The sequence below is a fragment of the Genypterus blacodes genome, unplaced genomic scaffold, assembly GCF_046128005.1.
Source record: "Genypterus blacodes isolate CSIRO-AG114 ecotype Tasmania unplaced genomic scaffold, CSIRO-AGI_Gbla_v1 ptg000112l_1, whole genome shotgun sequence".
In the NCBI taxonomy this organism is placed as follows: Eukaryota; Metazoa; Chordata; class Actinopteri; order Ophidiiformes; family Ophidiidae; genus Genypterus; species Genypterus blacodes.
Genome location: NW_027466916.1, coordinates 1,206,862 through 1,233,219, shown reverse-complemented (window position 1 = coordinate 1,233,219; position 26,358 = coordinate 1,206,862). Strand labels below are relative to the sequence as shown.

General features: G+C 45.4%; 2 protein-coding genes across 2 annotated transcripts in view; one reads left to right on the top strand and one right to left on the bottom strand.

Moving 5' to 3' along the window:
- Positions 1–201: 201 nt before the first annotated feature.
- erich1 (glutamate rich 1) lies at positions 202–5,562 on the bottom strand. The gene is made up of 6 exons (XM_076161677.1): positions 5,244–5,562; positions 4,589–4,705; positions 4,307–4,444; positions 2,072–2,440; positions 1,732–1,926; positions 202–389 (listed from the first exon to the last, which is right to left on the bottom strand). Exons 1-6 carry the CDS (start codon positions 5,260–5,262, stop codon positions 277–279), a joined length of 951 nt encoding a protein of 316 aa, XP_076017792.1. The 5' UTR covers positions 5,263–5,562; the 3' UTR covers positions 202–276.
- A 630-nt stretch (positions 5,563–6,192) lies between these two features.
- The window catches only part of dlgap2a (discs, large (Drosophila) homolog-associated protein 2a), a 118,449-nt gene continuing 98,283 nt past the window's right edge, over positions 6,193–26,358 (top strand). The window contains exons 1-2 of the mRNA XM_076161684.1: positions 6,193–6,210; positions 14,438–14,492. Of these exons, the coding sequence (XP_076017799.1) occupies positions 6,193–6,210; positions 14,438–14,492 (73 nt within the window). The remainder of the gene's footprint in view (positions 6,211–14,437; positions 14,493–26,358) is intronic.

The following is a 26,358-nucleotide window of genomic DNA, read 5'->3' as shown; positions in this document are numbered from 1 at the left end:
CTGTCATGTGGTTTCAGTCTGAACAGGATCGGTGTCTTTAGTGTGACAACCTGAGTGAAGTTTGATGGATGTGTGTGTGTGTGTGTGTGTGTGTGTGTGTGTGTGTGTGACTTCACCTGACCAAGATTAACAGGCTTTGTTTTGTCAGGAGTAATAAAAATGCACAAGACAAAGATGTGTAAAAAAACACAAGTATTTATTCAGTAAAGAACTTTTTTGAGGCCTTGTTACACAATACTGGTGCCCAAATGAATGATGCATGATACAAATAATCCTTTACGATGGCGATGGCGTTGATGTGTGTGTTGCTGCAGGCTTTGTGTCGCTCTGCATGGGGAGGATGTGTGTGATCCAGTATCGCAGGAGAGAAACGACAGCAGTGGTTTCTTCTGAAACACAAGAGACAGAGAGGAAGGTTTCAGTCACAGCTGACGGAGCTGAAAGAGTAACGCTGAGTGACGCTCGGGGTCTGATGAACAAATCCAAGTCTCATCGCTCTCTCTCCCCTGAGCAGAGTAACACCTCTAATTATGGATGAAAGGGCTTTTCAGTGGATCTATGCAGAACATCAAATGAACACAAAGAGGGCAGCAAGGCCAGAAGAAGTCCAATAAAATATCCTCAAAGGAAAGAACTAAGATGTGCTTCAGACCAAAGTCAATTGATTTTCTACTGCACGAGTGGACAGAGTGGGTTAGTGACCTGTGAAAAAGACCTGAAGGACTTCTTGAGGGACACATTGATTGGCCCAGTGGATCAAATGAAACCTCAGCATGCTGCTTTAACCGTCGCTATTTACCCCTGACGTCCACCACGCTGATGTATTGAAGATAAATGAAACAAACGCTTCTGCTTCAGGCTGAGTGAAGACTTTGCTCCTCTGATGGAAAGCGGCGCTGCAGTGTAGTGATGCATGACTCACACAGTACAGGGCTGGTGGGGCTTCAAGCAGCTGTGGAGGAGGTGCAGGGGGGGGGGGGGGGGCACGGAGAGGCAGGCTCTATTGTGGGCTCCGCTTATGACACAGGAAACTGCTTTTTGTGTTGTCAAGGTGACCGAGGCAGAGACAAGCTTCACTTTGTGGTGACTTACATGGCAGTGGCCTGAGTCTCGGCTGGACACATCGTCTCCCACTGTGTCCCCCTTTCACTTTCTGTACCTCCATCTCTCTCTTTCTCCCTCACACACAGACAGCAACAAATTCCCTCTTAATCCTATTATGCAGCCAACTAACCAAGCGAGGAGATGCGTGCGCACACACACTCACAGAGGTGAAAAGGTGTCTAGGGACCAATGACACTTTTTTGGATTTTAATGGAGTTGAACAAGTTGAGGCATGTTGGTAAGCTGAAGGTGGAGGTCACCTGTGTGAGACACAACATGGACAAGAGCAGCGCAAGTGCAGCAAATTAAGGGCAGGAACACACAAGTGGAGACGGATGGAGGCAAGTAAAGGCAGGTTAGCTCAGGTGAACAACAATGATCACATGGCGTATGGACGAGGAGACAAGCATGGACAGACAGGGGCAAGTACTAACCTGCCAGAAACAGGTCAGTGAGAAGCCTGAGGCAGAAACCAACAAGCATACACACAGCAGTGACGCGTCAAAGTCACACCTGCAGGCTTCTCAGCAGGGATCCCATTTAACTTTCCACAACGTTATTCCACCCTGAATCAGCTCTTATAGATCATGTCCCGCTCTCAGTTAGTTTGTTGGGAGCGTTACTCACCTGGAGACATGCAGGAGGCACTGTGGAGCTCCTCCAGAGCTTTGGACAGTTTGTCCGTCTCTTTCTGTTGGACGAGGGTCTTGAGGCTGTGGAGCTGCTTCAGGACAGAGGTGGGCCTGCGTCCACCGGTGATGTCGTCCAGAAGGTTTTCCATTGCCTCAGACTGAGTAGGGAGCTCGCCTACATTCAGCGAGGCTGGAGGAGGAAGGAAAGAAGAGCTGTGAGTTAAAGGCAACGACATTTGGAAACCCCATCAAACATCTCCACAGGGAACTCCAAGGCTCTGGCTACAAGCTTCAGCACAGAGAGCAGAAGAACCCAATCTCTGCTCAATACTCACAATCTGACATGTAGATTTCCATGGTTGTCCTCAGGAAATCCGACACCTCAGCGGCTCTGCTCTCATCCTCCTCTTCCTCTTCCTCTTCATCTCCATCCCTCTTGTAGGTAAACTCCAAAGCAGCAGCCCGGGGCACCAGGCCCATGGAGAGTAGCTTTTCTTTGTGCCGTTTCTTCTTCAGCTTCCTCTTTTTGTTCCGGCTGAGCGGCTCTCCTCCTTGGTTTGAGGGGATCTGACCCTGGCCCGATCCATCTTTCACCAAGTCTCCAGATGGGGTGAGTTTCCTCTTCCTCTTCCTCCTCCTCCTTCTTTGGAGTTCTTCTTCTTTCTCTTGTTCAGGCTCTTCGCTGCTCTCATGACTGCTATCCTCTGTGGGCAACAAGACAGCAAACTCTTGGTTAGTCATTAGAAGAAGCTCTGTCAGGTTTACTTTATGATGTGTGTTTGGTATTATCCTCAGCAATCCATGTAGAAGTGGCTGAGCAGGTTCCTCACTCGTCCCCACAAGAGGGTTTCAGAAGTCAAACAGTGTAACTGGTTGTGATTTGTTTACCAAAGGAAGCAATGGGACAAATTTGCACAATGCAGCTCAGAAAGTGGCAGAGAAAAAACCACCACCAACAAAACTGAGAAGCTATTTGAGACAAAGTTAGATTGCTGTCATTTTGTTCTTGGTGTTATAAATACCCATGGCAAACAGCTTTTACAAATAAGCTTAATGAATTGAATTTAAAGCCCTGTGATCTTTATTTACCCACCTTTTGGGGTTGATTAGATATGGAGCAGAGCATCACATGTCAGTGCATAGCTCGGCGAAGAGAAGGAGAAGACTTGTTTAAGCCCGACTGCTCCTCTTAATGGCCACATTTGTCACACAGTAGTTATCAACAAATTTAGAAGAGACTAAAATCAGGGAATGAACACAGCAGCTTTGCACGATAACTCGGAGAGAGCAGCTCCTTCTTAGCCCAGGAAATGTGTGTTTCCGAAGGACACCCACTGCAATGTAGGCATGGAGAAACATGTAAAATAACTTGTATATCATCATCATAATCATGCAATCAAATAAGCAGATGAATATGATTTAATTTAGACTCTGGACATTAAAATTAGCTATACTGCGGCAAATGGGTGTTGTTTTCCTGTTTCTATAACATAAAATTGGCTTTTATAAAGAAACATCAAGTCCAAAGATGTGCAGGCTCTGTGCCCATAAAATCAAATGAGTTAAAAATCAATCCATCGTTAGGGCAACAAGGGTAATTAATTAAACTTAACCACATTATGCATTCTGCTGGGCACTGCTGCACTGTCTGAGCCAAAAGAGGATCTTCCATTTCACTAAGGTCAAACAAAATGCTTGTCAGATGGGAAGAGGTCTGCATTTAAGATGAAGAGCACAGAGAATTGTGTAATGAGCCAGGTTATGACTGCCTGATCAGTGTGAGGGTTTGTCAAGAAACGGCATTGAGAGAGAGATAATGCAGCAGCCAACTGTGAGGTCAAACCATTTCACCTTGGCATTACAGCAGCTCCTGTAGGATCACAATATCAACCTCCATATAGCAGCAGTCTGTGTTACATCATACAGTCAACAGTCAGCTCTCAGTGAAGAAGAAGAAGAAGAAGAAGAAGAAGAGCAGAATCATACAAAATAAATCTGCTCTGCATTCAAGGTCTCTTCAGGTCAGATCAATTAGAAATGAATATCCAGAAGAAAATGCGCTGTGATTGCAAATGCTGAAAGGCTTTGCAGAGTGCTGACAAAGTCCCAGAAAGAATGAAGTGTGAAGGCCTGAAAAATGTTTGAATGGTTTGAATACTTCCTGAAAGTATGAAGAAGTTCCAAGCAGTTTGAGTGACAGCTAAAGATGAAATCCTTTAAAGCTACCATTGGTTTATATACAACAGGTATAGCCAATAAATCAGAGACACAGAGCTGAGCCAGTGTGAAGGCAGTTTAACGAAGAACATATTTGATGAATGTATTGTTTGTGAAGTGTCAAATTTGTGGAAGTTATTTAAGAGTTGAACACGATTTGCCTCGATGCTAACAAGGTACAATGTCTTGCCGCTGGCAATCACCGCAATTATCAGTGCCTGTTTCCCCTGAGTGGCAGAGAGTGTTCTGTAATACCTGAGGCAGCCAACCTGGAGAAACCCTGCGCTGTAAATCTCTCCCAGCTTTACAATGCACGCCGCAAGTCAATAAATGTAAGATTATAGCCATCTTACCAGCTGCGTCCTCAGCAGTATTTATGTTTTTTGGCAGGGAGAGTGTGACTGATCTCTCCAAACTCGGTTTGTAGTCTGCAGGTGGCAGGAGGGCTGTGTACACTCGCCTGCATGGATTAGCTGGCACTCCTCCATCACCTGAGTCAGAGAATGCAAATAAAAGAGGGTTATGCTTCTCAATCTAAGAGCTGAATCCACTGTTTTGTCACTGATCTATGAATGTAAAAGAGAAACTATGGAATACAAATACTTATGCAACTTGAACTACAAGTGTGAACTTACAGCTGGTAATATTCTTCTCCTGAGATGCAGATTTTTCGACAACCTGTGGCGGACTGGGCTCCTTCTCTACTTTGGCAGCTGCTGGGTAAAGCTTGTGGAGAACTTTGGATCGAAAAACTATGGGAAACAAGATTAAGATGACAAAAATCAGATATCAGAAAAATATTAGCAAGAGCCCTACGCCATCCACACAAATGAATAACAAAACAGAAATAAATTATGCTAAAAGAACAGCTGCTGCCTGATGGTCATGTGTATGCCATAAAATAAATATTTAAACTATTAAATGGGGATGTCTAAACATGAGATCATATAAAATACATCACACAAAAGGCAAGACTGTACTTAAGACCAGTCTTCTAAAGCTAGACTTAACAACTTTTTATTTAATATTTTCATCAATACATTTCTAAAGGCACATATCGATCATGTAGATATGTGCAATATGACGTGGATTCTTGTACGAAAGATTGAAATCAGAGCATATTGACGTTGTGACAGTGGAACACGTGCATTTGTTTACAGCCGAGGATGAAGTGACGCGAGAGTTGACTAGCTAGCTGGGTGGCTATGTAGCTATTTGTATGAAACCTGGCACCACGTCCCCTCTTAATTAGACTGCTTGCGTCGCAGGTGGCCCTAAACATAAGCTCACCTTCTTTCCTTTGCGCCATTTTGTAATATCTAGCCGAGTGAAGCCACGAAGCACACTGGAATGATGAAGTTAGAAAGTGGAAAAGTAGCGGGCTAAGTAGCTGCTTTGCTAAGAGCCACGCTGGGATTGCTAACTAGCCAGTTTGTTACATCTTAATAGCATCTCGCCCCGGAGGAGACATTAAACGCATCACTGGTCAGATGGTTAACACTTTTATTACACGCATAAAGAACTTAAATGAACAGAGACTGCAAACAGCTACGCTTAGCCTCCTCCAGCTGCACCCTCGCTCCCTCTCATATCAGCTTCAAAGTGCACCCTGATGGGAGGAGGAAAGGGAGGCGTGCGGTCCTTCACGCCGGATTCCATTCATAATATCGTCTATTTAAACAGACCATGTTTATGTGAAGATATACGGAACATCAACCTCTGTTAAGAGACCAGTTTAATGAGTTCAACCTTCTCCTAAAATCGGCCGACAACGGAGTATTTATTTCATTGATATTTCGATGTAGAGAAGAATTTGACTCCATACTTGAAACAACAAATAAGTTCCCATTCGAATTACAAGCACTGCTTATGTGATACAAATGGAGGACGAATCAATAATATATATATTAGCTATATATTCAGATGATCAAACAATCTTAAATCATAGAAAGAGGTATCTTATTCCACCTAAAAGAATCAAAACAAGCTTTGCATTCTGTCTTCACTGTCTCCTCAGGCAAGAGCGCCCCGTGTTGTCAAACCGTATAACGACAACAAAGCTTTGGGCATGCGCAGACCGTGGCAGCTGTAGGACGGGGTGGCTGCGAGATGGGAATACTAAACAGGCGCCTCATGGCTCAGCATCAGCACGGGGCTGAGTTAGGATTTGCGCACCCTCCAAACTTGGCTTGGGACCCCAGCATGTGAACGGGCTTTGAAGGAGGAGGATCCACCTAGAATGTCAGCTCTGAAGAAGGTATTTCCCCTCCTCTCTCTCTCTAATCAATCTTCATGCACACACTGGGCTCTTAAAAATACTAAAGGTGTGGTAGGATTTAAAGAGTGGAGTTTATCACCTTAAACAGATGTTTGATGTGCAATGAAATGCTGTATGCAGTGATGACAAGTGGGTGTGTGTTTGGTTTGACTGCAGGCAACCATTGCATATGTATTTTTCTATTTGTTTGAGATCATTGAATTGTAAAATCTATACTTACCAGACAAACCTAATTAAGTTGTACAAACCCGGTTAGTTGAATCAGTGACCACAATTAATATAATCATGCTAATCACTTTTGCATGCACTTGCAAATGTGTGCTGTGTGCGTCATGTTTGTTGCTCTTGTACTTGTTTATTTCAGAGTAGAAGACAATTTCAGGTGGGCAAGTGCTGTCTTAGTGCAAGGTTAACTTCTCAAAGGAGTGTTCAGAAGCTTTGCTCTCCCCCAGAGTGCTGCTGTTGCCACATATCCATAACGACTGTAATCTCTGTGGGTGGACGAGCTTCAGTGTCTGTGTGTGACAGAACACAAACTCAGATTTGGCATTTTTAAATTGTTAGACAATCTGGATGATTTGTAGGTTTCGTAAGAATCAATGAGCTCCACAAAGACCTGTGCAACCATATTACATAACACTGTGCTGTGAACACAGCATTGAACAGCAGTTTCACAGCTCCCTTGAGCCTGTTCTTCTGATTACTGAGGCAGTGAGAGACTTGTATTACTCTGAATGTGTGATTAATGTTGCAAGATTAGAAAAGGCTAACTGCTCTTTGTGTGTATATAGAATTCATATCATCCCTGTCAGTGCTAGACTGACAAATTGTGATATTTAAGATTCACCCAGCGGAAGTTGCCTGTATTGATGTCTTAGCGCAGGCGGATTTCCAGGACTGAGTGACACAAAAAAGAGGGGAAGTTGTACATAATAGAATACCTGCTTCAGCGTTGCCACCGGATCCACAGCAAACACACAGCGCTCATCACACACTGCGAGTGGCAAAGTGCTTGCTGCCAACGCTCAAACAGTCAGACATCATAATCACAGAGGTGCTAAAAATAGGGGAACATATTCATTGTAATGCTTCCAGGATCTCAAAGGAGCTATTGCTGTTCGCCGCCATGGCGAGAAGTTTTACCCCCATTCTCCCTAAATGTTGAACTCTGCTCAGTCATACAAGCCTTCCCAAACGTTCATCATAACAGGCAGCAGATGCAGTGAGACTTTGGTGTGTAGGTGATGGACTTGTCCATGTTCTAGTCTCTGGAATAGATGTGCAGCATCCAAACACGGAAAATGCATTTTCTGCCTTGGCGACAAGCACATTTAATGCAGGTGCTCGCAAAGTGTCCCATGTTCATGCATAATGTAGGTGATGAGAAGTGCTTTAGAGTACGGTGGCGGAAGTTGCAAGAAGATGTAATTGCTGTGATTGCTACCAGTAATCGCACTATTGTTCTTCTGTTCTCTTCATTATTTAGCAGTTACAGTTTCTGTGTGAGAGCCAGTTGCTCCTAATGTGGTTTTCAGGCATTTTCTGCCTTCAGACTGACTCACCTCTGTGTCTCTGCTTAATTGGCTGCACCTGTTGTTGATAAACAAACGGCAGCTTCAAAGGTGTTGATCTTTAGCTGTCACTCAAACTGCTTCTTCATACCTTCAGGTACAGAAACCATTCAGACATTTTTCAGGCCTTCACACTTCAATCTTTCAGGCACATCTTAACCATTCGGTGCAAATGCAGCGCATTTTCTCCAGGAAATGCATTTCTAGTCAATTTAAATCAGTGGCACGTGTCTATGCAGTATGTTCGCATATGTACGTATCTATGCTTAAGAGCGGAGGCCATAAGGGGCTGCAGGTGGCATGTAAGTAAACAGTATGTAACAGTTACCAGTTGTAGGTTGCACTACCTTTGATCTCATCTTTGTCACCAAGTCGGCTTCAAACCAGGCGGCTAATCAAATACCTCTCAGTGAAACCTTGGTGATTCATACAAGATGGAAACAATCTCTGCTTTATTCATCCCGCCAGGCAAATCCTTCACTTAAAAAGAAGTCTAATTAAAAGGTACCGCTTCAGTACTGATAGAAGAATTTGCACCAAACTGACAGTCATTTCCCCTCAGCAAGTCTTTTGGATTCTAATTCACTCTGGCTCATGTTAGGAAATGTTGCCACAATGCTGCTGTCAGATACGCCATGTCTGTGCGTGCACGAGACACGCAGTGTACACCCACGCAGACGCACAGACGTGTCAATGGGAAGCTTGTGCGGACTTTGCCTCTTTGACACTGACATGATGAGGCTTTCATCAGCCGTTTGTTGGAGATGCATGGCAAAGATGATGCGCTGTGTGTCAAAGTTATTTTGGTCTTCAGGGCTGGAGGGGAGGAGGAGGGGGGAGGTGTTGAAGGTTGACTTGTCTGAGTAAAAGTAAATGTTGAAACATTTAACAGGTTTTTTTTCCTCGTCTTTTCTCCTTTGTTTTCACTCACTGTGACGGATGTGTTGCTGCTGTCTGTCCTTTTTCTCCCCACTTCCCTTTACACTCCTTCACCTGTTTGGTTTCATCACTCTCTCTTTCCCTGCCCCGCCTTGCACTCTTGTTCACCTTCACTCTGTCTCCCTCTGTCTGTGTGCGTCCTCCTCTCCGTTCATGTCTCTATTCATCCCCTGATGAATGCAAGTATACATCTGTAATAGTTTGGCTTTGGCACAGGAATGCGGAGGGAAAGGAGAGGATGGATGGCACCAAGCTTTTTGAATCTAATAATGTACGAGAGCCAAGTGTGTGGGTGTGTGTGTGTGTGTTTGTGTACCTGTGCACTCACTGCTGCTCAGTTAATCACCTTTGTGCTGCAGTAGGCGCAGATCTCCCTGGCAGCTGGGGGGCCGTTGCATTTTCCCAGCGTTAGTGTGCAATAGCTGCCACAGTGCCCTAAGTCACATCTGACTCATTACAAGGTCCATTAGCAAGCTGCTATCCTACCCGTAACCTTTCTTCTATTCTAATTGCACGGCCATTAATATAAACACTTTGAACCTGGCACCACGGTTATGTTCGTATTACTGCCCAGACGGCCACATTTTAATCATAACAGCAGCTTTCCTTTAAGAGGTACAACGGCGGCACAGGTGATTATCCACGTCGCATGTCAGTTGCAGGTCTGCGAAATCGTTTTGAATGGAAATCAAGGAGATACACTCGAGCTGTAAATGCTGTTCTACCTTTGTCCCAGTTTTAAGTGTATCTCAGCTCTCTAAGACCTAATATCATTACAGTTGGCTAAAGGCCCAGTCACTTTTACAACCCGGTCTTTACCAGACCCTTAAACAGCCCGGTGAACTCGACTATTTCAGCTTATTAAACGGCCCACTTTCATGAAGGACCATCTAGGCTCCACAATCTTTTTGAATTGGAGCGGGTGTAAGTGATTTGATTAAGCTCCAAAGATTTCCTTAGCGCTTTAATCGTCCTAATGCAGTCAAGCTGTTTAATCTAGAGTAAATGTCGGTTGTCCTTCGAGCAATATTGCTCCACCAAGGCGACTCGGTTTCTTCATTTGCTTTTGCGCAAAGGCTAAATACCTCACGCCATATGCTTGTGCGGTAAAAGCTCGGAAGGCGTTCGTGTGTTTGCTGCCGCTGAATATCATAGTCATAGTGGAGAGTTGCTCTGCGAGAGTTTGGCCGGTGAGATTAATCGTCTGGTGTGACAAAATCTGACCAGCGGCTGGAAATGTGCACCAAAGTCAGAGAGATTTGGGATTTTTTTTTGTTGGTGGATTAAGATAAGGAGAGACCAGGATGTACAGTAGCTGCTCCTCACGGCCCAGTTCACTGGTGTGTTGTGTTTGTTGATGCTTCTGCCTTTGCACATGGAAAGTGTTACAAGATGCTACTCCGTGCGAGCTGCTGGTCTTTGTCCAGCTCCGGGAACATATGGGCGAGATTTCAGCTCAATGCCGGTCTTTCTCCTGGTACTTGTGAACTGAAGAGTCCCCACCTGCTGTATCTGCCTGGCTAAGAAATGAGTCACAAGCAAAAACTGAGCTTATGAGATGCATAACTGATATAAAGATAGGACGCCAGGCTTGGCTTTGGGTCACGTCACTGCATTTGATGCCTTGAAGGAGCAGATCGCGCTGGTGGCAAAACAGGAAGAGCTCTGACACGCCAAAGTGCGTCTGCTTCCCATCCGTACTCTTAGATCCCCGTTAGGTCACTGATTGCTCTCTAGTTCTCTGTAAAACAGGCGTCGAGATGCCCTATTATACGCTGCCACTTGTGATCATATCTGCGCCCGGCGGCAATAATGTGTGGCGATACAGTGTGTGTGTGTGTGTGTGTGTGTGTGTGTGTGTGTGTGTGTGTGTGTGTGTGTGTGTGTGTGTGTGTGTGTGTGTGTGTGTGTGTGTGTGTGTGTGTGTGTGTGTGTGTGTGTGTGTGTGTGTGTGTGTGTGTGTGTGTGTGTGTGTGTGTGTGTGTGTGTGTGTGTGTGTGTGTAGATCAGTAAGAGGTGTTTTATTGACTTCTCTCTAGACCCCCCCACCACCCCTGGTCTTGTGCAGAAGCATTGAATGACCTCTGGTGCACTGAAGACCTGCCTGGTCACCAAAACAATTTCAACGCTTCAATGACGAGTTATTGTTGTAACTTTATTTTTATGAGCGTCAGCTTCCAAGCTCGTCCATTTCTGATTGCCACTCTCCATCCAAACTCATGAGGCCACCTCCATCAAGTGGCAGACAGAGCAATCTTACTGACAAATGGACTTCCAGTGAAAAAGTAATCAGCACCTTCACGTAACTCAAGGAAATTTTCTTCCAGGACTGAAAATGTTCAGCGTGAGTTTGGCCATTTGCTCATCTCCTTTAATGAGTTCACAGTTCTTCCTTTCTTCAGCTGTCTAAGAAGTGTTTCTGCTTGTCTGAGAGATGCTATTACACCATATGTGACTCACCGGCAACTCCGAGAACGTGTCAATGGATTTAACACAACAACCAAAAGGATGTCAAGTAGGCCCAGAAGCTTCAATAGTTTGTTGTGAAGATGGAGAGAGAGGAACACCCCAGAGTGTGTTTAACTTCCACATAGAGGCCACTCAATTGAATCTCCATGTGCTGCTCTACGATAAGCTCATACATCTCATTTATATGTGATGAACCGCTGTTGCTATAGGAAGGGAATACACTATGTGTGAAATATTCTGTGCTTAAGTGAAAGCGAGGTTTGTTATTTCTTTGCCGCTTGTCCTATCCTAACCTCATCAAAGCACCATTACTGCACACAAAATTAAGATGCAGTGTAAAGCTCGAGCCGAGACCCAAAACTGAATCAACAAGAATGTTTGAGCCTCGACTCCACAAAGCAGATGATGTATAGAATCCGAGCCTGACCGCTGTCTGACAGATTCCTCTCCAAGAGTTTGCTTTGATCCGAATCAGACGTTACCCTGACATCTATTGCCTCCATTCTTCTGCTTTGAACTCAGCCTGATGCGTTTGTATCTTAGAAACTAGCTCGGCGTACTCTACTACACTGTACATGTGGCTTCCTTGTGGCTGTGTGTCGCCTGCGCTCTGTTGAAAATGGCACACTGCACCGTATTCCCCTGTGCATTTCCAGCCCATATGCCTTTGCATTTAATGAGGCGCACCTTCATTTAGAAACGTTGATGTAAGGAGGCGATAATATGCAGCTGGAGCAGTAGCGACTGCGTCTACTATACGAGAACCGCGGAACGCTGCGCACAGAGTTCTTTTTTTAACTTCCTCGGGCCATGAGAGAATGGCAGCCAGGCCTATAGAATGAGCATGATAGTAAACTGCTACAGCATTACCTAATGGAGCCTTTTATTGTCTGAGTGCCTCCAGTCCCAAGTCTCATACATGAGATTGGGACTCGAGTCCCCGGGGAACAGTTTATATATGTATTATTCTATATTTTCTCAGATGATTGTTTACCATCTTCAATGCCATGTTATGTTAAAACAGTAAAACGAAACATCTGATTGACCGTTCAAACCTGTGTGGAATGGGTGTTGGTTAGCAATCCCACTTGTTTGTGTGTTTGTCCTTCTGTGGCGTGTAAATCTGTTTTGTGTGCTGGCGACACAAATTCTCTGTCGCGCTCATCCCAAGACAATGTTAAAAAGCCAAACAAATGGATGCCTCAAAGCGTTTTACATGAAATTAGACTCCTTTCCTCAAGGCTCCAATCCTTTTAGAGCGTAAATGAGAGGCAAGTGACAGCTCTGTGCGCCTGAAACATGCAGGAGCCTCTCTGACACTTCCGTTTCCACACATACCCACTACAATCCTCTGCCAGTCAGCATTAATTATGATTATACATTATGCAGATGTTTGAGTCACTACAAGTCAAACAAAATCTCCCTACGAAATGCCTTATTCCGCTATTAACCATGAAAAACTAATAATAATACTAAAGAGTGTGTGGTCATACAGGCCTTGCTGCTCTGTCTTGTTTGATTGAAGGTCCCTTCCAACCCAAAAATGTAGCCGTTCCGCTCAGTTGCAGCTCTGTGATTGTTCAGTGTCGATCAGTGAATGACTACAATATCTAACCACATTTGATGATAATGGCTCGGGTCATTTGTCTGAGAGCACAATAACCAGAGACAATTTTTTGGCTCTTAGACGTCTTACTACCCTGAGATGACTGAGCTGAGTCAGACGTTTGTGTCCGCCGGGGTCAGATTCTGCAGCTAACTCATGTGTAAAGCTTCGATCAGTACATTTGCATGCATGCCAAAGCTCTGATTGTAATCTGATTAAGGCAGTTAATCCATAATTAGTTTGAAATCAACATAAATCAGTGTAAAGGTGCTGTGGGTTTACAATTGAGAAGCTTTTCGAGGCTTTGGATCCATAAGGGTCCATTCTAAGGACCATGGGTGTGTGTGCGTGCGTGTGCGTGTGTGTGTGTGTGTGTGTGTGAGGCTTCTTGATGACGCATTACATCAGGAGCTCATTGAATGTTCCAAAGAGAGGAGGCATTAGAGTTCATTTCCCCCCTTTTTTAAAATGTCTTCCTTTCTTTTGAAGTAGGTGCCTTCATTGAGGGCCTCTTTTTAATTAAACAGGCGACTTATCTGATCGGTTCAGTCATATAGAGGGGAGGAATGAAATAACTCCAAGAGACGGAGGAGCGGGAGATAACCACTGTGCAAAGGTAAAAGGATGTTAATGCTATCACATGGAAAAAGGAGATGAGAGAGAGAGGGAGAGAGAGAAGGAGGGAGCGAGGGAGCGAGTACGGAGTGTCTTATGAAAGCAATTTTCACAACAATGAGCCTGTGAGTCAGATGAGAGGACAAAGAGCTGATCGCACCTGCCTTAGACATCGTCAAATCCCTTCCTTTGGCCTCCATCCTGCTGATGTTGTGTAGTTGTGCCACTAATGACCAGGAACCTCCATACAAAGACGTCAAAATTCCAGGACATTTCCCTTTTTGATACTCAGCTGTGCCGTCCTGTCCTCGACGAAGAGCAACGATTCCGCATCAGCTGCCGATAGCGAAATGAAGTTCTAGTATATCGAACATATCTTTTGATAGATCATCCATTCTCCGCAGAATGGATACAGTAAGCATGCATTATTGATCAGCACACGACCTCCTCCAGGTTGTGAGTAGCGTAGTAAATAGCCGCTGCCTTCACTGCCACAACTTCCTGGCATTGAGAAGATGCTGATACAGCAAAGCAAGCTTCTGAAAGCGACCCGTCGATGTGACCACCCCAGATCGGCTGATAAGATTGTCACCCTTTCCCCCCCTTCTCAGTTTAAGAGCCTCTTTATCTTTGCCTCCATCCCCCGCAGGGTTGTAGGGGCATCACATTTTCCCCTCACGCGCCATTTAACCTCACCTCGGGCCGATATATGGACACACAGTTTAACACGAACATCCCACACATCGGCACAGGGATCATCATTTAAGAGGAAAGGCCTGGGGATAATCACAGGAGCAGTTTCTCCCCGTTTAATGCAAATCGATGTGAGAAATGGATGTCTGTTGCTCCTGCGTAATTGTGGGTCACAGCATGGGCTTGCCGCTGTTTTTCCCTGTGGGCTCCACCTCGTTTATCTGCTTTGAACTGCCGTGGTATTAAAGTCTCTCTCTCTCTTTCTCTCTCTCTCTCTCCCCCCTTCCCTTGTTTGTTTTGTTTTCTTTGAAAGGTGTTGCCAGGCATACTGAAGAAGCACTGCTGCATCTTGCCAGACAGGAACACAGGTAAGGACGGAGCAGCTGTCCCCTCCACACAGCGCTGAGGTTGAACAGAGCAGATCGGGCGTTGTGCTGAGACGCCGGCTCAATGTGTTTGCCGTGTCAGGTGCATCGCCATAGAGACGAACGATCATTGTTATCATTCTTATGTGTTAACTTCTTCCACTTGCATATTCAGAGACAGCTGGGTAAAAAGTTGGGGCGGGGGAAGTTGCTGGGTAAGTTTGTAATGTTAACAGGCTTCTTCACATCGTTGCAGGTGTGAAGAGGTTGCTGATGAAATTGAAGAGCAGGGAGATATACTCAGGTACCCGGCCGCTAATAACCCTCCTGCCTTTCTTATGAGCGAGTCTCGACTGCTAAGTGATTGCACGCACGCACGAGGTCCTCCCAAAACCATCCATCCCACTAACAAAACCTGGTTTTTGCTACTGAGGCATTCTGGCTGCGCATCAATCCACCCATTTATCAGACTCATGGCCATTTTTGTCATTTAGTAAACGATGATGCGCTTGATTCTGCGTCTAATGTGTTTCTGCTCTTTGGTTCAGTAGCTTTACAAAGCTGGGGTTTCTCTTTGCTTCATAGGTGCTTTGGTGAGGAAGCATCAGTGCTCCGGTTATTAGACGCACCTGGTGGAGAACAGCGAGGGCACGGCAACCTTGGTGAAAGAGAAACTTTGAAACTTGTTATGAGTTTAATCTTGTGGTGCTGCAGACCCTGATCGTGCTGTAGGAAGGCGCCTCACAGTGTGAAATTGTTGTCTGATGGAGCATGTAGACAAACTGCAACTTCAAAGTTACATTTGCAGTCATTTAAGAGTATCAAAGTTTGAAAGACAAGAGACAAAATCTACTTGAAGAGGTTCACAAAAAGTTCAGCTGAGGTTTGTTGTCAGTAAGTTTGTCATGGATGGATTTGTTTTTAACTTTCCCAACAGGTTGAAGTGGAGTTGTGGGATTAAGCTGAAGAAGCTGGCAGTTAAAGTGTGAATACTGAGGACCTAAGGGTGCGGCTCTCAACTGGTCTCGGAACAAGGTGTTCTGACAGACCGGACACTTATGAAAACGGTTATCTAATTATTATGGAAACTCTGAAAATCTCCTGGGAAGAATTCTGCCGACACCTTTCAGGAAGACAAAAGAAGGGGCGCTCCATTTAGATCCTTACATCTGTGTCTGCATGTTTAATCCACTGCATGTTTGAGAGGTTGATTTTATTTGGAAAAGCCTTGGCTGTCTTTGTTCTTCATGAATGAGTTTGTAATGTCTGCGTTGGTGTCCAGTATCAGGTTGACATATCTGTGTAAGATAAGAGGAAGAAATGAACAAGGAAGCTCAGCCAGTAGAAGACAATGTAAAATGAGACTGTGGTTGATGATGCAGTGTAGAGGCGAGATTTATCTGCATAATGATGATGTTGTGGAAGATCAGTCTCTCCATCTGATGAATATATATGTGAATAATATATGATTGAGATTCAGCATTTTGTGTGTTTGTGTTGCTACTGTCTTCAATTGAGGGAGGAGCGCCCTCTCCTGGCCAGTTGCCCAGCACTCGCTCAAATCCATCTCCCCGTTGACACACACACACACACACACACACACACACAGATCTCTCTTCATCTCCCTCGCAGTTCCTCGGCCTGTGGAGCACACACACACGCTTATCTCCTCTACCCATTCACTAGCGTGTGAACATTTCACTATTCCGTTGTCGTTTCTCACGTCTGCACTGAATTCCTGGAACCCTTTATCATCTCCTCCGATCCCCAAGCTCCCAGCTACTGTCCTCCTTCCACTTGAACTTGGACTAAATAAGGTAGTTACCGGGTTTGCTCATTCCTCATTACACAAACACTGGCGAGATGCATGCAGACTGTTGCATTATGGGAAAGCTATTAGGTCTCTTAGTATCCCTCTGCTTTGCATTCATGGCCTTATATCGATGTATTATGGATTTCTTCTCCCTCACGATTCTCATAAGCTACCTGTAACATCAACACCCCCCTCCCATACACACACTGTGCTCCTCTTCCACTGTTAAGTAGTAAACACAGATAAATGATCTTTCTTATTAAAGCTGAACAAATTGGCTTCACTATTTCTGATCAGCGTATTCATTTTAAAACGCCCAGATATGCATTAAATCCCTGCAAACTCGTGCTGGACATCGTGGAGTTTCACTGTTTGACCCAAAAGTGTCCGAGGAAAGTGTTTATGAGCTTGTTTTGGGCCAGTTGGAGTTGATTGGTGGAAGCTTTTCTGGAAGCTTTTTTTGTGTGGGTCTGGGGTTTTAGCTCCAGGTCTGAAACTTGGTCCAGTGCCCTTCAGGCCCACAGAAACACAGTTTGTTTGCAGTCTGTGTCTCATTTCCTTAGCGGGGGCCCCAAAGACCCCCATACAAAAGTCTGACCCAATAAACAAAAGTGTCGGATGCAGACATAATGAAAACAAAGCTTTCATATCTCTGGGGTGTCGTGTGTGTGTGAGCAGGAGTCTGAAACATCCTTCAAATCGCAACAGGAAATGATGCTGTTCCTCGCTGATTATCTGTGGGAAGTAGCAGACATAGAATGATTGCAGGTTAACTGTTCTTAAATCATTCAGAGGATCAGAAGAGGGGGAAAAAAAGAAAGCCAACAGCTCTGCCAGAGCATTAGATAGAGCCTGAACGCTCACGCTCCTCTGTGCTCTTGAAGATTTTCACTGAAACATTTATGATTTATTATGTAATATTTTTTTCTGCCAGCTAGAGACAGTACATGTGCAGCACTGTTAGACTTAGAATCACAACTAAATCTGAATTTAATTTGGGATTTGGCTGCAGCTTTTGAATTGGATTATTACTTGCGAAAACTGCAGGATAAAAATACAAACAATCTGGTTGTGTTGGAGTTGTAAAGACAGTACAGCCAGTCAATGTGCTGTACTCGGGGCCCTCGAGCCAGGCATTATTAAATCCCGACTTTCTGTGCTTGCCGGTTCCTCTTTCTGACCGTGCTTCTCCAGACTTGACGACACATTTTCCATATAATTGGTGCTGATTTTAGCAGGAGAGATTTTTTAACAATGACACAGTAAGGAACTTTAAAGAGTGGAGATTTAATCAACTTTATTCATCCCCTATGTGGCAATTATGACTGGGATACAATGTAGAACACAGGCATGATAACATGAATCATTCTGAATAACTACATGCAAGACTCAGCAGATATCTTCACCCTCATTTGCCCAATCTTCTCTCCTTGCCCCGCCCCCTCTTGGTATGCTGGCTGTCGGAGCCGTTGACTGATGAGGGGAAACTGGCATATTCCTGTAAGTGTAACAGTGTGGCGGTGTTGTGAAACGTTGTCAAATGTGTCCATGAGTTGCCAGTCGGCTAATGTGGCTGTGCTCCATCACGTTTGCCTCCATGCTTCATTAGCATTGTGCAGCACCAGAATCAGCTGTGGAGGAAACACACATCCAGTCATTTCATTTGTCATTTAACTTAACTCGTAGTCTGGGAGGTTAACTCTGCTGCTCCGCGATGACATAAAAGTTTGCCTTGGACATTACATTGCCATGGAAACCAGTTGGCCCCAAGAACACTCAGCAGAAGTTAGTAAAAAAGTGAGAGAAGCCTCAAGCAGGTGAAATTAATCCTAACAAGATGTTGCTGAGTTGCGCTGAAAGACTCTTCAAGCCTCAGGCTCTTTGAAGCAGCTCTGCCCGTGTCCAGCGCAGAGCTCTCCCTCTTGACTTCGCCTCTCTTCCTCCGGCCAGGCACAGGCCGAGTCCATCTTCATACTTCACAGAGTCCAGCCTGAGCTGCCCGGTCTTGCTGCGAATCCCTCAGACAGGAGAGTGAACCAACAGCTGCTCTATTAGCTCGCATAATTAACGGGCGGGCTGTTGCTCTCTCTCGGAGTGTGTCAAGCCCGCTTCTGTACACACACACACACACACACACACACACACACACACACACACACACACACACACACACACACACACACACACACACACACACACACACATTCTGTCTTCACACACACGAGCAGACAGGTTTTGTCCTCAGGCACACTCGGTATCTATGTGTAGCAACGGGAGGCATCCTTAGGGAGTCTGTCTACCTCCGATACCGCTCAAAGGCTTTGATGCCAAATCTGTGTGTATGCTCTTCATTTGTTATCAGCGAATGTGTGTGAGTGTGAGAGAGAGAGAAGGTAAAAAACAAGTATGGATTACATCAGGAAAATGGAGAGGGGATGAGTATGGTGAGGAAAGAATGAGTGAGAGCTGACAAACTAAAGAGAGAGAGAGTGTGTGTGTGTGTGTTTGCACCCCACAGGAGCTCTCATCCATGTGTCTCCACTGCTATTGTTAATGAGTCCTCTATTATCTGTGCCCCTCAGCCTTCCTGCTTTCTACATGCACTCTCTCTCTCTCTCTCTCTCTCTCTGTCTCTCTGTCTCTCTCTCTCTCTCACACTCCTTCCTTCTTTCCTTCCAGCATCACTTAGGCGTACCCATTGAGATGTCACAAGAGTGGGTATCTCCCCTCTGTCTCACTGCAGTCGGACCACCAGCCTGCAAACTGAGCATAAACAAATACTACATACAGGCATAACGTAACAGAAGGCATGTGAGGATTGCGAACGAGCCTCTGTGTGTACCAGTGCATGGGTATATATGTGTGTATGCGTGTGTGTCTCTCTCTGTGGGGCCTCCTGTCATTGAACGACACATTGTCTGAGTGGAGGACAGCTGCTCTCGGTGGACTGTCTGTCTCAGCTCGTCCCAGACATAATGAGCAATCTGCGAGTAAGCTTTGATTTAACGCTGAGTCACTTTGTTCCATGCTGCTCATTAATGGATGAACGACGGCGGCAGGAAGTGAGTGAAATGGGAGTAGTTGCCGCGTTGACAAAGCTTTAATTCTTTCAATTCAATTTCTCTCTTTTGTCCTCCTCTTTATTCAAACACACAGACACACTTGATGATCGCACGCTCATCAGCAGCCAATCAGCTCACAGCCCCTACATCTCTGCTGATGGCAGAGGTTGACGCTCCATTCCGCTCCCACGCTAAAGAGCTGCAGATCACTTAACTATGAAAATAATCAACACTGCGATCATTCATTCATCAATCACAATAGAAATGTGTGCAAATTCAGTGCTGCTACTGTGGTGAGAATGTCTGGAAGCTTGTGTGACTTCTTTTTGTTTTGTGCCCTAAACCAGTCCAGGAGAAGAAACCCTTTGAGAACCCTTTACTGGTCATTTTTTTTGTCTCAGTGTTCATTCCTTGTGTTTGTGTGTCTGTGTGTGTGTGTAAATGTAGGATTAACTTCTACACTGTTGCAACATTTCATCGTGGTTGGAGGTGTTAAGAGTTGGAACGTCTGAAATCTGTCAAGCAGCTGACGAGCTTGATAGTTCAAACAGTCAGTGGTGTGTGTGTGTGTGTGTGTGTGTGTGTGTGTGTGTGTGTCTGTGTGTGTTTGTGTGTGTGTGGTAATGGTGAGAAATGGCGAGCTGTCTGTGCTGCTCTAATGGTCTGAAGTGTCAGACACTCACTCCAGACTTTGTTTCACACTGTGTGTGTGTGTGTGTGTGTGTGTGTGTGGTGTCATCTAAAGCTGCTGTAGGTGTCAGAGATGGTTTGTGTCGACACAGAGAGGCGACGCTGCTCTTTCCTTTTAAAGCAGAAAAATGACCTGTCATCCACTCTGAGGCTTTTTATGGGGATTACTTGCCACCTTAGCAACATTTGTGTGTGTGTCCGGTGTGTGTGTGTGTGTCAGTGAGTCTTATCTTATCTTTTTATTTTATATTTATTTATATTAATATTTTATTTTCTAACCCTAGCAGAAGTAAGGGAAAGAGAAAATTTGAGTAAACAGGTGTGAATGTCTATCAATATTTATTCTATGGATTCATCTTCTCTGTCTCTCTTTCACAAAGTCCTATTTTTTTGCTGATTATTCCAGATTCTCATTTGCACAATTCCAAAACTGACGTACAACAGCTCCATACGCAACTTTCACAGATCCTCCTCCATCTCCTCCTTCTCCTCTAGCTCCCCTGTCGTCCACCCAGTTGTTCTCTGTGTTCTCTGCATGTTGCCTGCCAAAGCAACAAAGTGACGTCGTTCATTCTGCCGCTTGTTATCAGGGCGGAGGCTGCGCTGAATGGATGCTGGTTTTGGCAGCCTGCAGCTCTCTGACACCTGACAAGGCAAGTCTAACCGAGCTCCACCTGTTCCCCTGCATATGCTGCTGGCAAACACTTATACTTCCTACACACTGTATCCTTTGAGATTTATCTTCGTGTGTGTCTGTTTGCTGACACATTCGCATTTTTGGCACCGGCACTGGCATGAAAACCGCCGCAATTTGTCTTATTTACGCCAGATGTGCAGGTGTTCAACGGGAGGTCATAACGTCATAACGTTTCTCTTTCCTGTGTGTTGCGTTGCCACTATTCAGATTTAGATTAGCGACCGCGCAACAGAGAGCAGGGACCATTTTTTGGCACAAACCAGAGTTGTTTTCAGAGCCGACAATATCCGTTAAGAGCCTTTAGCCTGTGGCCACAGACGGGGCTGAAGAGGCTCGTCCTGATCGGATTAGTCCAGATAAAAGTCACAATGAATTCACAGCAGAGGATCACATGTCCCCAACTTGCTTTGTTTGGACCCGAGCGTCCACGCTTCTGTCTTTACAGTTCGTCTCTCGTCTTGATTCGACTTTTTGAGAGCTGTGCTTCATACACGCACGACCACATAAGACTGTCCGCTGTGTGTACATTTGACCTGGATCACAGCACAGATCTTCGGTGTGTCGTTTAATTTCATGAAACTTTCTCTGCTTTGACTCCCATCTGTCTTTGACCTCCTGCTCTGTGGTCTGCTCAGGACGCTGCCATCTGTACCTGACACTCTCTGTTCCCACTCTGATCTCTCCGGCCAGACGGTTTTCTTTGGGTTTGTGCGTCAGGGGGGGGGGCGCCGTCTCCATCGGGCAGCCGCGCCGCACTCGCCCTCATCACCGTCACAACCAACCAGCCACCATGTTGTCGGAGGTAATTGGAATGTTCTCACCCTGGAGGGACCCAGAGATGAAGGTCGTCTCTCTGCTGACCTCAGTCTCACTTGCTTCACTCGCACTTCAAAGAAATAATAATGAAACGGCCTGGAAATCCTCCCTCAACTGATTGAAATTGCTTAATAATGATAATGGTTCACATCATCAGTTCTTTTTACTTCTTTCAAGAACTCTTACTTTAATAATCCATCAAGAGTCGTCGTTATCAGTCGTTCCATTTATTCGAGATGAAAAATTACATCTCCGGGCATGAATAAAGCCTGACAGCCAGGATGGACTTTAACCAGGAAATGAGGATGACGTCTGTGAGTGAGTGTGTGTGTGCATGTGTGTGTGTGTCTAACAAGACCGAGAGAAGCATTTCCACTGTTATATCAAAGTATAGGCGGTCTATGCCGATGACAAACCTTGCTCTTTGCATGGACTCGTATCTTTTGTTTACGTGGTTGAACCCTTGTGCAGAGCTTTAACACCGAGCTCCTCAGTCAGAACAAAGCTGTAAATGATGAATCTGCTGTCGAAGCCCTTAGAAAGAATCTCGCTTCAAAATGACATCTGCACATCTGCTCTTACTGGATGAACGTTACTGCAAAAAATAACACAATTATGCACCACTTATACAATGAATATGCATGAATCTGGAGCCTTTTAAAACACATTTCAGCAGATGTGTTCCTTCCTCCTCTTCCTCAGTGGATCTCACTCGTGTGTGTGTGTGTGTGTGTGTGTCGACTTTGTCTCCTCACACCAGTTACGCTAGCAGACAGCCTCAGATAGGAACGTCTCCTTCTGAGGCTCACTGCAGAGGACCCCTGCTGTGTGGAGTACATGCACAATGCTGCGTGTGCTGACATGTTTTTATTATACTGTCATTGCTGAGATTCAGTGAGAAGCAGCAAGAAACGCATCAGAAAGCTTCTTTGCCTCAATATGGATAGAAAACCTGAAGGTCTTTGCAGCAGAATGTGTCATTGTAGAGAATCAATCCAAGTTCTTTGGAGTTCTGAGCCTAATTCGATTACATCTTGTGAAGTCGTTAGGTTACAAAAAAAATCGGTTTAATAATGCAAACATTTCTATTCCGAGATTCATGAATTTCATTTCCACAAATTAGGGCTTTTTGCAAAACCGAAGCTGGTAAACGGACGGACTTTAAGTCTGCACCAATGCAAACAGAAGCGGCTCTCCTGGGTGGCGACGGTCACTTTGCCTGTGCAGACTAAACTAAAGAGCTTCATCTGCACAAACTGCAATTTTACCAGCAGCAGATATCAAGGGAGATGACAGAACATTATTGAGCACTCAATCTGAATAACAAGTGACACAGCAAAAAAAACTAAACAAAACAGTAATTACGTTACAGATTACAGCACCACTTTAAATTAGCGTGGACGCTGTTCTATACGTGAAACCGTCCCTCAGAGTAATGACGTTGTCGTAATGGAGAATTGGACCTCGCTCACAATGACAGTTGGGTAATTTACACAAACGATACAAGCCAGCAGCTCCCAGAAGAGAAGCTCAGACTTCACGGTCAAAAGATGGAAGAAGATCTAATACAATATTTAAAAGGTTTAGTATCGATTCCTCCCACTGTTCTTCTCTTTTTAGAGTTTGTTTAAAGGTGAAGAGGAACTCGTAGCGCAGGTAGCAGACAGGTAGAACATCTCCGCTGCAGCACTGATTTGATTCAATCTCACAGCGCAAACACATCCCAGACATTTCCGCCGTTTCCCACGAGTTGTCGATGTTAAATCTGACTTTTACCTGCTTGTGGCGACACAAGTAGATGGAACGAACCAGCCGACCCAACAGGCGGCTCTACTTAGTCAGTTGGCGCCCCAGGGGGAAAAGGAGAGCTTGCATGTTGGCGTCTTGTTCAAGAGGGAGGCTAAGAAAGAGATGGATGAGAAGGTCGGCGCAGCATCGATTGGGATGCTGCAGCGGACTGTTGTTGTAAAGTGAGAGATGAGTCTGAGCCTGAAGAACCTCCATCTTACCTGGGAATGTCTGGGGATGCTGTAGGAAAGAGCTGCAGGCGATACGACAGTGGTGGACGATGGATATAAGGAACTTCACTTGAAATTGGCTTGAGCGATTTTTAGTAGATTGTATCAGGTGCACCCAATAAAATGGTGACCCCAGTTTGTGTTGTGCTTGCCAGAACCGGAAACGTAGAGCCGCTCTGTTACAAATCACGCAGGCCCGCACATAGAAACAAATACTGGCTGAGTTTGTAAAAAACAGCGCTCTCCTCTTCCAGCAATAAAGACCCAGACAGTCATGAAGACAGATGGAGGTTATCTCGCCCATCTCGCTAGCACCCCTCCCTCCCCCCACCCTCTGACGGCGCCAGCCCAGATAAGGACCTGCTGCTGGGACCTCCACAGGGGGGGGGGGGGGGGGGGGGGGTGGACCACAGAGCTCTCATTAAGAACAGCTGTAATGGTGTTTCAATGTGACACACCTGCCTCAGCGAGAGGGACAGAGAGACAGAGAAAGTGTGACTGAGAGAGAGAGTGCTGCATCATTGCTAATCACGCTCACTCAGTCTATACATTTGCGTGTGTTTACGGTTATCAGCAGATGAATCTATGGAGCACATGAACACAAAATGACACCTGAAGCTGATATAGATCAACTTTTTTGTGTTTCTTTTTCCCATTTTATTTATTTACGTGGCTACTTTGCTGCGTTCTCCTCTTTTCAGTCTGTGTCAAGGCCGATAAGCAGCTCTGCAGCCTCGCTTCACTCAGAACACTTAATAATGCATGCTGTACAGCGTGTATGTATTCAGTGTATGTTCTGTGTGTGTGTGTGTATGCGGGGGGGCTTGGCGTTGTCTCACATAAACAGTGGCTTCAAAGTATTTAGGACAGTGTTGAAATATGCAATGTACGCTCTGTTCTCGTGTTGGAATCGATACAGCTGCTCTACAATTCAGATGAAGGAGGCGCGGATCTGCTGCGGCTCATGGTGAGCCAGGTGCTGCAGAACAGACAAACGAGTCAGGACGCCTCAGGATCATCACTCTGTGTATGCATGCGTGTATCTGGACGTGATGCTGGTGTGTTATCGTTTTGACCGTATTCTTATCAGATCACTTTCTTCAGTTGTACTCTCCATCCATACATCGCTGAGCTGCCTGGTTCCTCTGTATTCCCACAGTGATCAGAGATGGATTTCTGAGTGAGACCAGGAGAGGGCGCTGTGAGTCTAAACAGGGGATCTGCAATGGAAATGTACACACCAGGCAGCGACGCACGGTTCAGATAATCTCACTCGTCCTCGTCGGGGCTTCAGTCATTCTCATGTGTTGTATTTGTCTTTGTGTTTGACATGCTGGGAGGGTTTGATGAAGCCAGGAGGGGGAAACATAAGGAAGCTGTAGGTGAAGGTCTCTGTGAGGTCACCAGGAGCTGCAGCTTTGAAAACATTATTATCCACTTCTTCCCCTCACACTGCTTAGCATTCACCTATTGTGCACCGTGAGTCAGCTCATCCTCCGAGTCTGCTGAGAGAGGGAATCTGCAGCTGGCGGTCAACAGGTTCCTTTGCTCTGCTATAGATTTACGTGCGGCGCAGCGGCGGCGGCGGCGGCTACACGAGTCGGTGGAGCAGGACCGGGGGACCCAGAGAAGCATTCAATCTGTGTGCCGTCACGACGGATCAGGCCGCTGCTCCAGCCCGGCTGTCAGCCGACTGTTTGGAGAGGTTTTAGCGGCCCGCCGTAATGCCGCAAGGTCAACACCAGCAGATAGAAGACTGAATTTAAACAAGCTGCCATTTCAAGGATCAGAGGAACGAGGGGAGCGAGGCAGAGGAGGGGGGTTTGCTAGATTTGGAGTGTGTGACTGCACATATTGCAGGCCTCTCAAAGGGAAATGAGTCTTGATTACCAAACCAACAATACGCCGGGAACATTTGCCTGATGGTTGCTTCACACAGAGCATCACACCATCTTCTCTTAGAGGAACGTTTCAGGCTGAAATGAGGCGTGAACGCGCATGTAGGTCCGCAGTTTATTGTAATAATCAGCGGGCCCTATTTTGTATTCATAGTATTTCTGAACGCCCCCAGACTACTTTGCAGGTTTGCAGTAATTAATCAAAGTTGGACGCCTTTCATTAGCGTATATACAGCAGCGGTGGCGAGGGTTTGACCTGAGTCGGCAGGTATAGGTGAAACTCCCATTTAAATACCTAAATTATTAATAAGCAGGATTACACATCGGCTCTGCGGCGGGGGATTTCCTGGTATTCAGCGAAAAAGAAAAGAGGCCAGAGAGCAATGAGACCACAAGAGCTCCGGGGTAATTACAGGACACAACCTAGGTATTTTAATGCAAATTCTGACATATGGAGGAGGAAACGCTTGGCCGAATTGGCAAAGACCGGAAAAGGGATACAGGAAAGAGGCTTTTTAGGAGTGGATACATTTATGATGGAATTAAATGCAGTAATATGATTAGGAAAATGCTTTTGCTTCATTTATAAAGGTAAACATACTCGTGATGTACCGCCACCATGAATCGCCATTAGGCTCCATCTCAGCAGAAGCGTGAGGAGCTCCTGCCTGATGTTGATTTCATGCCGTATTCCTGCCATAGTTCTTGTTTTCACAGAGATTTCCATGGCGGCTTGTACACAGCTGCAAAATTCACGCTTTCTTTTTTTCCCAAATATTGGCGTCTATTTTATTCAAAAGACCTGGATGGCAACGTAACTGCTGACTTAATAACGCCCTCAAGCACTCCCCTGTGTGTGTGTGTGTGTGTGTGTG

What these genes read in the sequence shown, in the direction of transcription:
- erich1 (XM_076161677.1), bottom strand. An exon ending in TACTGCTGAGGACGCAGCTG is followed by an intron (nt 2,441 to 4,306) that starts GTAAGATGGCTA and finishes TGTTGCCCACAG; the next exon opens with AGGATAGCAGTCATGAGAGC. An exon ending in GGAAATCTACATGTCAGATT is followed by an intron (nt 1,927 to 2,071) that starts GTGAGTATTGAG and finishes TTCCTCCTCCAG; the next exon opens with CCTCGCTGAATGTAGGCGAG.